Source organism: Vanacampus margaritifer, chromosome 9 (genome assembly GCF_051991255.1).
Source record: "Vanacampus margaritifer isolate UIUO_Vmar chromosome 9, RoL_Vmar_1.0, whole genome shotgun sequence".
Taxonomy (NCBI): domain Eukaryota; kingdom Metazoa; phylum Chordata; class Actinopteri; order Syngnathiformes; family Syngnathidae; genus Vanacampus; species Vanacampus margaritifer.
In genome coordinates this window covers 9,142,211-9,158,272 of record NC_135440.1, presented here as the reverse complement: position 1 = coordinate 9,158,272, position 16,062 = coordinate 9,142,211, and the positions used below count along the sequence as shown (strand labels likewise).

At 38.9% G+C, this 16,062-nt stretch overlaps 2 protein-coding genes across 5 annotated transcripts in view; both read left to right on the top strand.

The window, feature by feature from the left end:
• spire1b (spire-type actin nucleation factor 1b) overlaps positions 1 to 5,250 on the top strand; it is a 31,053-nt gene extending 25,803 nt beyond the window's left edge. For all 4 annotated transcript variants that reach the window (XM_077575852.1, XM_077575855.1, XM_077575854.1 and 1 more), the window contains 5 exons: positions 1,005 to 1,142; positions 1,313 to 1,383; positions 1,467 to 1,494; positions 1,731 to 2,017; positions 3,078 to 5,250. In XM_077575852.1, coding sequence (XP_077431978.1) covers positions 1,005 to 1,142; positions 1,313 to 1,383; positions 1,467 to 1,494; positions 1,731 to 2,017; positions 3,078 to 3,333 — 780 coding nt within the window. In that variant the 3' untranslated portion in view covers positions 3,334 to 5,250. The remainder of the gene's footprint in view (positions 1 to 1,004; positions 1,143 to 1,312; positions 1,384 to 1,466; positions 1,495 to 1,730; positions 2,018 to 3,077) is intronic.
• Positions 5,251 to 6,038: 788 nt separating this feature from the next.
• drc9 (dynein regulatory complex subunit 9) lies at positions 6,039 to 12,518 on the top strand. Its single transcript, XM_077576303.1, has 10 exons — positions 6,039 to 6,147; positions 6,804 to 6,932; positions 7,035 to 7,063; positions 7,163 to 7,285; positions 7,534 to 7,618; positions 7,722 to 7,883; positions 9,552 to 9,626; positions 11,494 to 11,625; positions 11,702 to 11,791; positions 12,162 to 12,518. Exons 1-10 carry the CDS (start codon positions 6,142 to 6,144, stop codon positions 12,276 to 12,278), a joined length of 948 nt encoding a protein of 315 aa, XP_077432429.1. The 5' UTR covers positions 6,039 to 6,141; the 3' UTR covers positions 12,279 to 12,518.
• Positions 12,519 to 16,062: the final 3,544 nt, after the last annotated feature.

Sequence of the window (16,062 nt, the reverse complement as noted above, 5' to 3'; positions counted from 1 at the left end):
CTCCAGCACTGTATAGTGTTAAAAATCTACACTGATAAACACTGAGTAGTGTTGAAAGTACTCTAAACTAGTGTCAGTGTTAAACATTTAATTATGCCAAACTACACACAAGTCTGGTGTTTAAACACTTATGAATATGTTGCACTAGTGTCAGTGTTGAACTTTGAACTCAAACTACATTTCACGCTGGTAAATTGGCCCTCAAAGCACTTTACATTTTGACTACTGCTGATCCGACATCAGGAGCAACTGGGGGTTCAGTATCTTGCTCAAGGATACTTTGACATAGTCACACTGGCCTGGGATCGAACCCACGCTATTCAGGTTACACCCAACATCCACCCCAACACGCAAGGAAATTTACTCTGACAGTGTAACTTTTTATCCTAACACTGCTTACTGCATATTTTGATCAAACACTGGAAATTTAACAATGACCGATTTGCTATGTGTAGCTCGGATTGATCAAGTTGACAAATAATGCTTATTTTTGTTGTTATATATTATGTAGAATACCATTTTTTTTTTTTGTTCTACACCTTCCTACCCGAGTACAACATTGAGACATCTAAATTTCTTCTGTTGTAGCCTACAGGCAAGAATATCTTCTCATTAAGCACATCCCCTGGAGCACTTAAAGTACAGATGGCGGAGAAATATGCATAAATACATGACTTCTTCTTTTCCTGGATTATGAATTGCAGCATAGTCAATAGAGCTACAGTGTGTAGTTTCTATCCGTTGATTTTCAACACTTATCCTGGTCAGGATTGCAAGAAAACACACTACCAAGCAAAATGTCACAAAAGTAGCAAATGGCCAATTTTGGACATTTTTAAACAGAGGATGATTAATAAATGTATGCCATAAATTTATTTACTCAGTGAACTTGACTGCAGAAATCTGTGTATCACCATTTAAGAATGTGTTTTAGTGTAGACTTTTGCGTTGCTTGATAGCACTAAATGTTGCCAGTGACTTGACTGCTGTGTTTGTGTGTGCAGGAGGAGTTTTGTTTCCCTGTGGAGTGTTTGTCTCTGACAGTGGAGGAGGTGATGCACATCAGGCAGGTGTTGGTCAAAGCAGAACTGGAGAAATTTCAGCAGTATAAAGAAGTCTACACCGCAATGAAGAAGGGAAAGGTAAGCATTGACATGTCATTTTCTCACCACGCTTTTACTGTATAAATAACGTTATGCATGAGTAGGGCCACTGCAATTGACTAAATGAAGGATATTATTTTATCATTAGCAAGTACATTCAGTTTGTTTAAAAAAAAAACGTGTATTTCAGATGTTTTGTTGTATTGCAGCTTTGCTTCTGTTGTCGGACCAAAAGATTTTCCTTTTTCACCTGGTCGTACGTCTGCCAGTTTTGCAAAAAGTAAAACACCAGCCACACAATAGTTTCATATAAAAGAAGAAGAACATCTTGCTTTCATTCATTGCTTTTGTTTTTCTTTACAGGCCTGTTTGTTCACAGTGTTGCAAAAAGGTGAAGTGTAACAGATCATTCTTCTTTTCAGCCTGTTTAGTAAAGTAATAAAGCAGGTGAAAAGTCAAGTAGAATTCAATTGTGTGAAATTGACATTTAAAATGACAGACTTAAGCTTTAACTGTTAATAAGATGCATGATGAATTCCTTTGTTTTCATTTTCCAATGTTTTGTATTTTTAAGATCATGAGTTCATTTAAAGTATTACAACTTTACTTGTACTTGTTTTCTGACAGATGAGATTGCCATCCAAACCCTATTCCAATCTTCCCATCTATTCCATCGGCTCTACTAACACTCAACCCAGGGAGAGGATAAGTGGCATGACATCTGTAGGACAAGGACTCGCTGTGACTGCAGGCCCGCAGACTTCAGCTATGGATGGAGCATCAGCGACTACAACATCTAAATCAGAATCTGAAAAATCAGAAGCCAAAAAAGCTGGAAAGGCTTCTGGGACCGTCAAATCTGCCAAGTCCTCCAGCGGCCATCGAAGGCCGAGCATCCACAAGACAATGTCCAAGTAAGACATTTGAACTGTATGGCAAATGTTTATCCTCTTTTCTGATTTGCTTTGAATTGATATTGGTTGAATTGGTATGGAGGCCTGAGGGGAAAATTTATTTTAAATAGGGAAGCAGCAGTTGAAAGAAATGAAAAACTAAACTTTTACTATAGGTGTTTTTAGTCTCTATTTGTTGGAGGTGCACCCCTAAAATTTAAGGGATTTTTTTTTTATGCTAGAAAAGTGTGTAACCATACCATAAAAATATTTTTTAACAGAACAATTTCAGGATGATTGTATAATTTCCTTTTTATTAAATAAATTAATATTAGTTCCTGGTATTGTACACCAAATGTGCATTGGCATATTCGTTTACCATTTAACCACAGAATTCTGAATCCGGGAAGCACATGTCATAGTCCAAGAAATGAAAACTCAATTTGATCAAAATGGTAATTGAAAAATAGAGTAGATAATGGTTTGTCTACACGATATATAGTCCAAAGCACTTTACCAAGCCTCATATTGACTTTTTTGAAAACAATGCGGATTGTACATATTCGGCCGACATGCTAACGCCTCCGCGTCAGCCTACGGAAAGGTTTAAATTTTTAGCATAAAATAAGCTCCAGGATCTCTCAGCGTACATTAGCCAACAGCAGAACTCAGGTGTTTTGTTTTTGGTAAAATTTAATCTAACCATGTCGCATCTGTTGTAGCAGCTCGCTCACTAGCGCTATGCTAACAACCCCCTGTGAAGCTTTGTCTCCCCGGTCCAGCATCCAAGTTTGCAAACTCCCTCTCAGAGGCCAACAGAAAAGTAACGACAAAGACGTTTTCTACACTGCCTAGATGTTTTTTGTTTTTGTTTTTTGACTGATTGCTTAACAGTTAAATATAATGCACATTAGCCGGCTAAACATGCTAACATTTCCGAATGTCGAGTCTCAAAGACTCCCCACTTCCACATATGTATTCGTCATACGTTGCCACTAAAGCATTCCTGTGACACTAGTACAAGACAATATGCTATGATTCATACTCACTTAAATCTGACAATTGTTTCTGTTGCGACCAGGCTATCCAAGCATGGCTCCTTAAAGTCTCACGAAGAACTTGAGCTTCCATCAGAGCTGACTGAAGACTGGGCTACCATGGAGGTGTGTGTTGACTGCAAGAAGTTCATCACTGACATCATCGCCTCCAGCAAGCACAGCCTGTCCCTGGCTACCAAACGAGCTCGCTTAAAACGCAAGACGCAGTCCTTGTACATGTCCTCATCGAAAGCAAGGGAGGAGTATCGACCCTCTGAGCGAACCATCAGTGAGATCTAGACAGTCTTCATCTGGCTGCGCCCAGATGCAGTCATAAATAATAAAACCGTGGCGGATGGGGATTTTCTTGCTGTGTCCTTCCTCATCATCGTGTACAGCTGCAAACATTCTGATCATATTATCTCATTTACTGCCATTGACGGCTATAGACATCAAAAATTCCTTTAAACTATTTCTATTAGTTTAATTTTCATTCCCCCCCCCCCATTTTTGTTAACAAGAGTATGAAAACCTAGAATTTTTTTATTGTACATTTAGAACAGATATACATTTTTTGATTAATCGTAAGTTAACTCGTGAAGTCATGCGATAAATTCTGATTTAAAAAATTAATCGCCTGACGCCCCTAATTTTTATAATTTTTTTCTAAAAACAAAAAACAAAATTACTTCTTTTTTTTTAAAGAAAGAAAATATTATTAAAACCACAAATTTTATATCTCTTCTAAATGTACAATATTTTTTTCTAGGCTTTCATACTCTTGTTAACAAAAGTGGGAAAAAAATGTTAAACTAATAGAAATAGTTCAAATGAATTTTTGACGTCTATAGCCGTCAATGGCAGTGAATGAGTTATGGCTGACCCTTTAATTTCCGCTCAGTGAGGAAAAAGGAGAACAATCGCAGTGATGTTTGTCAAAGTGGAAAACTCTCCTCTTGATGGCACGGTAGGGTGGTCTACCCCAACCCACTCTTGAATAAGCACAAGAAGAAGAGAGTTGTGGGAAACATGGGGCCTGCACAACAGTCATGGGCTAAAGTGAGAGTGATTCTGGCATAATGAAATATTACTTTTTGTATGAGTTTCAATTTACTTTTGTACTAATTTGTCTGTACAGTCATCTAAACTTTTGGATGGAGGCTTCTTTGCCAAATATCGCTTAATGAAAATGGAGCCAAATCAGTATTCAGAATTGCTTGTTACATCCATTTCTTATCGAAAATGTATTTTTGTGCACTTGTTGTGCCATAAGATGACATACCCTGTATGTTGTTCTCCATTTGACCTTTATTCTTTCTCCAACATGATACAATCAAACTCTTCAAAACATTACTGTATATGATGGCTTCCCGGTTATTTGTATTCCTGTTCAAATTAACATCAAAGAACATCCTTGAAAACTAACAAGATTTGTGTGATCGGCTAGAACGACGTCCACAAGTGTCTTTATTTGAACTTGACTAAATTGTGCATTCAAAATTCAAAACTCATCTGTTTTGAATTAAATTAGTGTGAAAAGCACAAATAGAAGTAATATTGTTGCTATAACGCAAGCAGGCTGAGTAATTATGCGTTGCAAAATATGCATTCTTGTGCACATACAGACACATGATACCATCAATACACCTTTTCATACTTGCCTTTCAATCGTTTATTTCAAATAGCTGCTTTCTCTCCATTTTTATATTTGACAGTTATAAATGTGTTAACTTGCTGCTTTTACTGAGCATTAGCAATATATGATCTACATTATGTTCACTTTTTTTTTTTTTACTTGTAACTTGTAATTTAGATACAATGCCTGATATTCCTGTATTTGTACAGATGCTTAGTTACAGTTAAGCATTGGGGACAATAGGCTATACTGTAATTTAACAAGTACAATAAGTCTTGATGTAATGCCTTCAACAATGGTTCTATTTTTGGATTTTCTGCCTTACCGTAAAATATGTCTTATACGATCATTCTAATACACTGACAGTCATTCTACAGCTATGGTGTGTACCTTTTTTTTTTGGGGGGGGGGGGGGGTGGTGATCATTTGCTGTGGCTCACTTGTGGAAGTCCACAGGAGACATCACAGTGTGACAGCAGCATCATGCATGGTGTCGGTTATACCGTCAGTGTATTACCATCAAGCTCCCTGACCACGAGTGCTGTCTACAAGTGATCAAAAATAAATGAATGCAATACCTACACTTTGTTGTGTCTTTCATACAATTTCAAAATACCTCTGTGTACTACCACAACTTTTCAAAAATTTAAACACAAAGAAAAGACATTACACGTCTAAAATATAAATTGAAGCAAAAAAGAAAACAAAAGAAGAAAGAAAAGAGTTTATATGAAAAGGGCGTAGGAGGAAGTTAAAAACGTATCTAGTCCTACCCCTTATTCATTTTATGTTAATAAAATAGTCAGGTAATGTATTTCAACAAAAGGAAATGTATCAACTTAATCATATATACAATCATATTTTCATTACAGCATATATACATTTTTAACAGCTCATGACTGAAGTAATTTTTTAGAACATTGCTTTTAAACATTTCTTTTTTAATTCAGCAAGTGACTGACATCTTTTCAGGTCAGTTCCAAAATCGTTCCACAAATTAGCACCTTTAACAGAACTTAACAATAATCAGTGCAAGTACAGTCTCTGGATTTATGTAGCCTTTAATGGCTCCGAAAATATACAAAAGTTGACTGATGGCTCCAAACGGTACCTCAAAATAGAGTAAAATTTAAAGTTTGAGGTAATTTTATTGCGTACTGTCTTTTCCCCAGAGTCTACAGGACCTTGTTAATTTTTAGAAATGGGGGGGAAAGTAGATGATGCATACAGATATAACCCATTGGAGTTTCAGTGCGATAGCCAGGCGTTCCTCCTTTTTTACCTTTAATGCGTTTGAATGGCAATTTGGTTAGGCAGTTTCATCACGTGACAGCTACGTTACCGTAGCAACTTATAAACAGTACCTCTTGTCACGTGACAGCTACGTTAGCTTGGCCATTTATAAACCGTCACCTGTAGTAACTGCGTTTGACTGTTTACGGAAAGTTTGTGAACATTAACACGATCATGTCATGGAGGTAAGTGTCTTTTTTACTCTCTCTCATTTTTTATGTTATACAAGTTCACTTTGCATTTTATGATTTGAGAACTATGTTTATAATTGACATCTCTCGTCTCTCAATCTACACGAACTATGGCGATGAGGCCTTTTCCCTTACCATGCCGATGCAAAACAATCTCTATGGAAATTTGTGTTCGTTTCATGTTTAACTGCGTACTGACAGATGGAAAATATATTTGTATTCGTTTTTAGAATAAATAATTACAGTGATGTTCAAACATAATATTTCCTTTTCCTACACTTTCTTCTTAACTAATTGGCTGAGCGAGATCACGTGATTCTCTATGTCACCGGCGTAAATGGTAAAGCGAGTGCACTACTGCACTTATATAGCGGTTTATCTACCATATGTGTGTTTATTCCATTTTGAAGATCCATTGTGTAAAAAACAATCATCATCATCATCATAGGTGTGTTTAGTCCATTTTGAAGATCCACGGTTTAAGAATCAATAATAATAATAATAATAATAATGATGATTATTATTATAATCATCATTATTATTATTATTATGTTTATATCTTCCCTACAGTGTCTCAATTAGGAAATGTATCACATTTAACCTGATCTGTCGGTGGTCCTTCTCAGTACATAATGCTACCTGTTCTGCAGATTTATCTATCCCGAACCCAGAGTCTCAGGCTTGCCGCTGTACTGGAGGAGTGTTCAGACCAGCTGGACATTCTAGAACACGCTCTGACCTTTCAGATTCACAAGGCGTGCAGCACTGAAAAGTCACAGGTGAGTCTACTGGACAGTCCATACATAGTAGTCAAAGTATGATGTGATGATCATGTTGTTGAATCAGGTTTTTTTTTTTTTTTTGGGTGCGTGTGCGTTTAGACCAGAGTGAAAAAGGTGAAACGAGATTGGTGAGTACTGACAAATACTATGGCCAATTTGATAAATCAAATAGGAATTTTACACAAAGTCAGCTTGTGAACTCTGCTGTGTTTGTCCCATCTGTCCAGCCACTATATCTCACAGCAGGTGTCCAAATTACGGGCTGAGCTAGAGGAGAAACAGAGCTTCTCCTGCCTGCTGCAGGTCGTGGATGGACAGGACCAGGAGAAGAATGCTGAGAGCAACAAAAAGTTTGTCAACATACTAAGATGACACATCCTAAAATAACCATATGGAAAAAATATAGCATAATATCAATGTAGATTCCATCAACCCATTTGTTTCCCACCCTTACCCTGGTAACAGTTTTCCTTACACTCTTGGTTGCCGGGCAATCACAGGGCACATATAGACCAAAAAGTGTATTTTAAATGTTTCATCAAGTAAGATGATATGTGTTGTATGTGTCATAATTGTAATTTGATTACGTTACTCCCAGAGAGGCAAAGAGGGAGATGGAGAGGAGGAGACGTAAACTTCCAAAGCAGCAGGAGACGCTCCAAGAGAAAGTCGATCAACTGAAGGTGACACGGCCAATCAAAATAACGATTGGTTCACACTTTTCGAGCACTTCCAGGATGTTGTGAATGAATTCATTTCCAACGTCAACACGTCCTTGCCCATCAGGAACTGCAAACAATGCACGACGATCTCAACGACCGGCTGCACCGACTTATCGAATCGAATGCTGCAAGAAAGGAGCTTGAGGATAGAAGCACTGATCAGAAGCTTCAGAAAACTCAAAATGAGATGAATGAAGCTGAGAAGCGACTTCAAGACAAAATTGAGGTGAGTGCAGCAGTGAATTATTATTCCAAGAAGAGCCTCATACCATCCATCCATCCTCACTCGAGTTACAGCTGAACCCTAAGTCTATCACAGCCAACTTTAGGCCACACAAACAACAATTTTGAGGCTTCACTTAACCTAAGAAATTATTATTTATCCATTACCTAGAGAAACCCCACACAAGCACCGCATTTACCAAAATAATAGATGTGCCAAATTGAACCAATAACATTATTAAATTAAACGATCTATTTAATCTTTCTCCACCAAGATTGCTTTTATTCTAAAACTTAATCAATTCTCAGCAGATTCTAACTTGAAGAACAAAATAAGAGAATAGGATTGTTCTTTCAAGCACTAAAATAAGCTTTATTGTCAAAACAGGCCATGTAAAAGACAGGCAATCGTTCACAGTCCAGTGAATTGAAATACAAATAAGAATGTTTTCAAATTCCTTCCTACATTCCAACAACATCCAACTCTAAATTGCCACGAGATGTGAATGTGAGTTCAGGGTGTACCCCACCTCTTGCATAAAGTTAGCTGAGATCAACTCCAGCACACCTGCGACCCTAGTGAGGATAAGAGGTAAACAGGATGGATGGATCATAATAACAATTAAGGAATAAACTCTTGACGATGCGCAAAACACGGTCCAGTGTAGTGCGATGAAATATTTTTTTACAAATATCATAAATATCACAAATCACTGGCATTACTGGATTATGTCCAAAAGAATTAAAGAGATACTTGACTTGATCGTAATATTTCATCTGTTATTAACTCATTCACTGCCATTGACGGCTATAGACGTCAAAAATTCATTAGTTTAACATTTTTTCCCCACTTTTGCTAACAAGGGTATGAAAACCTAGACTTTTTTTTTTTTTTAGAAATACAGATATAAAATGTGTGATTAATCGTGAGTTAACAATTGAAGTCATGCGATTATTTACAATTAAAAAAAATTAATTGCCTGACGCGACTTAAAGATTATAAAAAATTCGGGGCGTCAGGCGATTACATTTTTTTATTGTAATTCATCGCATGACTTCACTAGTTAACTCACATTTAATCACAAATTTTATATCTGTTCTAAATATACAATAAAAAAATATAGATTTTCATAGTCTTGTTAACAAAAGTAGAAAAAATTAATATAACTAGTTGTAATGAATTTTTGACGTCTATAGTCGTCAATGGCAGTGAATGAGTTAATTAGATAAATTCATTATTTTACATACACCACCATTTTGCCACTTGCTGTCGACTGAAAATTACATCACGCGTGCTCAGGAAACAGGTAACGACCAATCATGACCCAGTTTACGAATGTCACATGACCAAACCCAAAAAACGTGAACCGTCAGGTCGTTACCTGTTTCCTGAGCACATGCGGTGTAATTTTCCATTGACAGCAAGTGGCAAAATGTGTTGTTAAAGGTATTTATTGTACATTAAAAAAATAATAATGACGTTATCAAATTAGTTATAGACAAAATATTAACTTTTTATTGATAAAAATGGCTAAATTAGTCAAGTATCACTTTATTAGGAATCCAATCTGATCATCAATGTCGATTCGTACATTAATATAACGTAACAGGATATGTACATGTGAGTCCAAGTTCAATGTATTTGAAATCATCAGGCTTCTGTCTTTCTCAGTTGCTGATGGACCATTTGAAACTGCAGGAAAGAGTTCATGATGAATCCAAGATCTTCCTGAAAAAACATAATTCGGTTGGTATTACAAAAATCACTGAACAATTGTTATAATGCTAGGAGGACGTACTAGAGCCGCAGTCTGGCCCATGAAATATTTGTTTAAAACACTCCTGGTTGACGATCCAACAAAGCAAACAAAAGAGGTCATTTCAGATTGGGTAGTTTCTCATAACTGATAGTAATCTTAAAACATCTTGTTGTTTGCTAAACATAAGTGCAACTTCAAGATCCAATCACATCCTCCAACAGTTCTCATCTAGCATAATACAATATGCTCTCGTAAATGACATTTAACTCTTTGACTGCCAGACGTTTTCAGAAACGGGATGTCGCCAGTGCCAGCCGATTTAAGCATTTTGACTGATCTTTCAAGGTCCACAGAAAATGTTGTGTTTGGACTATGGAAACACACATACTACCAAATGAAAGATTGAACTCTCATCTTTCATCAGAAAAAAAAGTTTGTTTCTACCTTATTCCGTTCTTCAGTAATCAACAATAGAAAATGGTTAGTTTCACCGAAATGCTCTGTTTTGAAACAAAAAGCGGAGAAAAAGAGCTTTTTGTGAAACACTGTTATTTCATGCACTCTGGTGAATTCTACACTTCTTTTTGTCCATGAATGATGCCACAAACACCTAAATAGTGCTTTACTTCTGTAATACACAACCACCAACAATGAAAAAGTGTTTTTGGATTGCAAAATACGTTTATTTCCATTCAACAGTGTAACAATTTGACAAAACAATTTCGCAAACTATTTACAAATGTGTGCAACTGTGGTACTACTTACAATTATGTGGATGTTTCAAATACAGTTTTTCTTTTTGTAAGACTGCCCTGCGTGCAAGGAGAGGGAGCAGGATTTGCACAACAGATACGTTTCACTTCGATTGTCCGTTTCGCGTGCAGACGTTACGCTTTCTTGACGGCCTTTTTTTCCGGGGAATAGCAAGTAGCAGACTGTACCCAATACTCCGATGAATATGCATTGGACTCGGGGTACTCTTCGTCGTCCGATTGAACGTCCGCCTGAGCGTGCTCGGTTGTGCTCCGCGTTTTCCGGTGTTAGCATCACTAGCCCTTGAACCTTTATGACGTCGTCATAGCCGCCGCGTCAGCGCTTCCAATTTCGGCGTCAACCTCGGAGTCACCATCATCATCGATGATGATCATCGTCGTCATCAATGTGCTCTTTAGCGTTGGTCGATGCCTTTCGTCTTTGAAAAAAATTCCCAAGTGTGAGCTGCTTGCAACCGGTCGCCATTGTTCGCTTCCTCAGCCATCTAGCTCCGCCTCACATCTTCTACTGCCGCATCAACGCTTCCAACCTCGGAGTCACTATCATCATCATCGATGATGATCATCGTCGTCATCAATGTGCTCTTTAGCGTTGGTCGATGCTTTTCGTCTTTGAAAAAAAATGCTCGAGCGTGAGCTGCTTGCAAACCGGTCGCCATGTTCTCTTCCCTTCCCCAGCCATTGTCCCCTCTAGCTCCGCCTCACGTCTTCTACTGACGCCTCCCCAATCTTGTCAAAAGAGAGTCATCGCTGCCCTCTTGGGGCCAAAAATAGTCATTAGGCTCACTAGACCTGCTTGAAACTTTCACCACAGCAGGGCAAGGCTTTACTCGACCCGTTTCAAAAAAAAAAAAAAAAATGGGTGGACATCTTTTAACGTCTTTGGCGCTCCTCCGTAGGTTTTTGCAGAACGTCATTTAACGTCTTTGGCAGTAAAAGAGTTAACGTCATTGGCGGCCCCCCGTAGATTTTTACTTGACGTCTTTTAACGTCCATGGCAGTGAAAGAGTTAAAAAAATAATAATATTCGGACGGCTCCTTTTTATCAATCCGAGCTCATCATGTTCCTCTCACCGAGCAGGAGTTACAAGAGCAGCTGCTACAGTGGCAGGAGTGCACTGAGCACAACATGCAAGAGAAGGAGCAGCATCTCTCCCAAACGCGCCAAAGGAGAGCAGCTAACTTGGAAACGTTGACGACAATGCAAAAGAAGGTAAACAGCTACCAGCGCCCACGGTGCAAAGTGTGAAGTGACTTTTGAATTAATAAGTGTGCATTTGTTTTTTTAGTTCAGCGAGATGGAGGAGGTGGTGAAGGAGGAAAGGGAGGAGGAGGAGAGACTCCGCCAGTTGGAGCTTAAGATTAAATCTGCTCTCAAGGTATCAACTTTTTATGTATTTGCTTGCTTGCCAACCACAAATTTCAAGCGGTCGGCATGGGGTGCTTTGTGCTGTTGGTATTTCAAGTGGAACTATAGCACCCCCTAGCGGCATGTCATCACTTGCGTGTTACAAAGACAATAAAAAGCCAGCCATTATTTTAAACAACAAAACAAAAAACAGTCCCATGGTTTGCAACTACACAATACTGAACTGTGTTTGTTCCAATTTTTTTAAGTGTTTTTCCCATTTGCTTGTTCGCCAATGTGGAAACGCAAAGCACATCTGTTTACTGTTCCAAACTGCACTGTGGAAGACTTAATGGAAATATTAACATGTTGAGTTGACCCTTGATGTTTGGCCCTCATAGGTACAGTCTTGGTGGAGAGGCTGCATGGTCCGCAAAGGCTTCGGCATTTATCGGAAAGTAGAAGAAAAGAAGAGCAAGAAGAAGAAGAAGGAAGGAAAGAAGAAAAAGAAGAAATGAGGTGTATTCATTCATATTCCCACTTATTTCCATCTTCACATTAACATCTGAATTTTTAACAAAAGTGGGAAAAAATGTTCTATTTACATTTGTCTGTTCTATTGTGAACCATAATCTACTTTTTAAATAGACTACTTTTTTTGCATTTGTATCCAGATTTGCTTCAAAATTGGTTATTCCAGTTTACTGTATAAATCAGTGACATTAGCCGAACCCAATAAAGCATATCTTTCTCTTAAAGGAGCCTATTAAGCTTATTTTTTTTACCATTCAAAACTGTTTGCAGCAGTTTTGATAATGTGTCTGTATCTGGTTGATCAAGAATTATATGACACATTGCACCCCTTTTTTTCCTGTCTTATGCAAATGAGCCTCAGCTCACCCCGCCTCTTTTACTACACTGTGGCGCATGCAACTCTTACATCATAAAACACAGATATCCCCCACCCCAACATATAGTTATCGGTGTGTCAAAAGAGACAAATTTCCCTGGCGTGGATTGTTTTTTTTTGTGTGTGTAAATAAAGGAAAAAAAATAGACAATAGGAAAACGTTTTTTTTGTAAGGAGACTGTTTCTTATACACAAACCCAACTCCCAAAAAGTTGGGACACTATACAAATTGTGAATAAAAACTGAATGCAATTATGTGGAAGTGCCCGATTTCAATATTTTGTTCAGAATAGACCATAGATGACAGGTCAAAAGTTTAAACTGAGAAAATTTATCATTTTAAGGGAAAAATATGTTGATTGTAAATTTCATGGTGCCAACAAATCTCCCAAAAGTTGGTACAGGTAGCAATAAGAGGCTGGAAAAGTCAATTGCACTTACGAAAAAAAACAGCTGGAAGACCAGTTACCACTAGTGAGGTCCATTGGCAACTTGATTGGAGTATAAAAAGAGCTTCTCGGAATGTTAAGTGTCTCTCAGAAGCGAAGATGGGTAGAGAATCACCAATTCCTCCAATGTTGCGCAGAAAGATAGTGAAGAAATATCAGAAAGCTGTTTACCAGCGAAAATTTGAAAAAAGGTTGAAGTAATCATCATCAGTGCACATAACATCATCCAAAGATTCTGTAAGGGTCAAGGCCGAAAAATCATACTGGATGTCCATTATGCCCTTAAACGGCACTGCACCGCAAACAGGAATGCTTACTGTAAGGGAAATCACAGAAAGGCCTCAACAATACTTCCAGAAAACATTGTGGATGAACACAATCCACCGTGCCAGCCGCCGTTGCCAGAGGAAACTTGACAGTACAAAGAAGAAGTCATTTCTAAAGCAGACCAAGAAGCGCAGGCGTTTCTCTGGACCAGGGGTTATTTCAAATGGAGTGTGGCACAACTCAGATTTCATGGGTGCAAAAGTATATGAACCTCTCACTTAATCAGACATTGCACCTCCTTTTGCAATGAGAACTTCACCCAAACATTTTCTTTAGTGACTTTAGTTGACTTTTTACCTGAATTATCATTTTTCTTGTGGTTCTTGCTGATATTTTAGAAGGTCGTCCACTTCTAAACAGAATTGTAGTCATTTTCAGTGTTCTCTAGCTGCAGATGATCGGCTTCACAGTGGAATGATGAAGCTCAATTTTTTTTTAGACGACTTTATAGCTTTCCCCAGACAGATGTGCTGTCACTACCCACTTCCTGAGGTCCCCTGAGATTTCTCTTCCTCTCAGCATGTCTGTGTGCCAGGAGGCGACATCGCGTGGACAGATCCTCTCTCTCACTCTCTGTGCCGTGCGCAAGGGAGGGACAATGTCACAATAACAGTAAAAAGGGGAAAAAATCAATTATCCGTACCGGATACTAGTGTTGCACGAAAATCCATTATTGCAAACAAGACAGACACACGAAAAGTGTTTGTGGTTTATTTGGCTGAAAGTGAAAGCCGGTGTACTGGACTCGGAAACAAACTAACCTAAAATGGACGAGTCATGAAATGGTGCGCGTAAGAGAGGGTGGACCCAAAGGTGGGAGACACATCAGGGAGACAGAACGAAAGGAGAAACTTTATTGGAACAAGTGGGGACAGGTGAGAGGACTGGGGGCAGACTGGTTGCCGTGATGGGACTGAGCGAGAGGAGACTGGTTGCCGTGACGGGACTGGCTTGACCGGGGTTGACTTGGCAGAACTTGGGAAGCTTGGCTGCACGTGGAGAATTTAGCAGGAACGTGGAGAACTTGGCTGTGACGAGGACGACTAGAATGTGAAGAGGACGACTAGACTAAGATGTAGACAACTAGACTGTGGAGCAGTCCCAGATTGATATTGTGGGGAACTCCCTTGAGTGAATCACAATATCAATCTGGCTATTGCGAGGTTAGGTGGCGTCACCTTTGGGGCTGACTTAAGTGACAAAAGCAGGTCGGTAGTAACAATGACACGCCAACTGGCCGCGTGCAGGCTTGTTACCCACGAGCGACATCATCTGGCACTTGTTTATTGGCTGCTGCCAGATGACATCACTTCTGCATGGGCGCCACGCCCCCACATGGTTCAATGACGACCGTTCCACCTTCCATCTCAGAGGAGTAAACCCCCCAAAAATGTATTTCAAATCAACCTCAAAATTTCATGTACTGTTTAAAAGCCATTGTCAAAAACGAAAAGTTGTACCAAGAACATTTTGGCTATAATTTTACACCCTGAACTGCTTGCCAGACAATCGCAGGGCACACATTGACAAACAACCATTCAGTCTCACAATCACTTATAGGGACAATTTAGAGAGTTTAATTAACCTGCAATGCATGTTTTTGGAATATGGGAGGAAATCAGAGTTCCCAGAGAAAAAGTTCCGGGAAAAACAAGCAAAATCCAGCCAGGAAGGCCGGACCATAACATAACATACGAAACATAACCTCGGCACTGGGAGGCAGACGTTCTAACCAGTCAGCCACCGTGTTTAGTTTTTTTTTTTTTTTTAAATCAAAATAGATTTTCCGATTAAAGACAGATTTTTTTTTACCCCCATAGTAAGAGCATCTCACTATTCATCACAAAATGTCATGGATTGCCTGTAAAAGCCAGTTTCTTTCACAAAATCCTTTGTTCAGGGGTGCCCAGCTCCAGTCCTCGAGAGCACCTTTCCAGCCGATGTCTACCTCCTCCAACACACCTGATTTATATTACCAGGATCGTGATCAGGCTCCTGCAAAGCTGGTTGATGACCTGATCATTTGATTCAGGTGTGTTTGAGGAGGGTGACATATAAAATAGGCTGGATAGGGGCTCTGCAGGAATGGACTTGAGCACCCTGCCTTATGCTGCATTCAAGGACAGTGTAAAGTTGGAATTTTCCGACTTCATGCCAGGAAGTGTGCAGTGGAACTCGGAGATAAAAATAAAAAAAAACCTCAAGTGAGGGGAAAAAAGGGCCCTGTCCACTTCACCGACCAGCTTCAAACTGACGCCACTCGACAATGACGACCCCCAAGGAGAGACAGGCTGTAAATGGCAAAACATAATTTCGAATATTTTAAGCAGATATGTATTTATTTTCATTTAATTACTTGACATAGGTTTACTACTTCGCAAGTAACACTACAAAATTTGGAATGACTGCATTTGTTATTTACATTTGCCTCGAACGCTTTGAGGTTGGAACTGTGACAATCCGAGTGGGATAAATAAACTTCCCACCTTCCTCGATTAGTTCGTCTCATTAAAGTAAATAAATATGTCAGCGTCATGTCAGTGACATTACAGTGACAAGTCCTTCTGTCATTTGTCCGGATAAAACGTTATATTTTCAATATAACAGTGAGACTGT

Coding starts and splice junctions, on each gene's coding strand:
- drc9 (XM_077576303.1), top strand. Junction 7,619..7,721: donor AGAAAGTCGATCAACTGAAG/GTGACACGGCCA, acceptor CTTGCCCATCAG/GAACTGCAAACAATGCACGA. Junction 11,626..11,701: donor TGACGACAATGCAAAAGAAG/GTAAACAGCTAC, acceptor TTGTTTTTTTAG/TTCAGCGAGATGGAGGAGGT.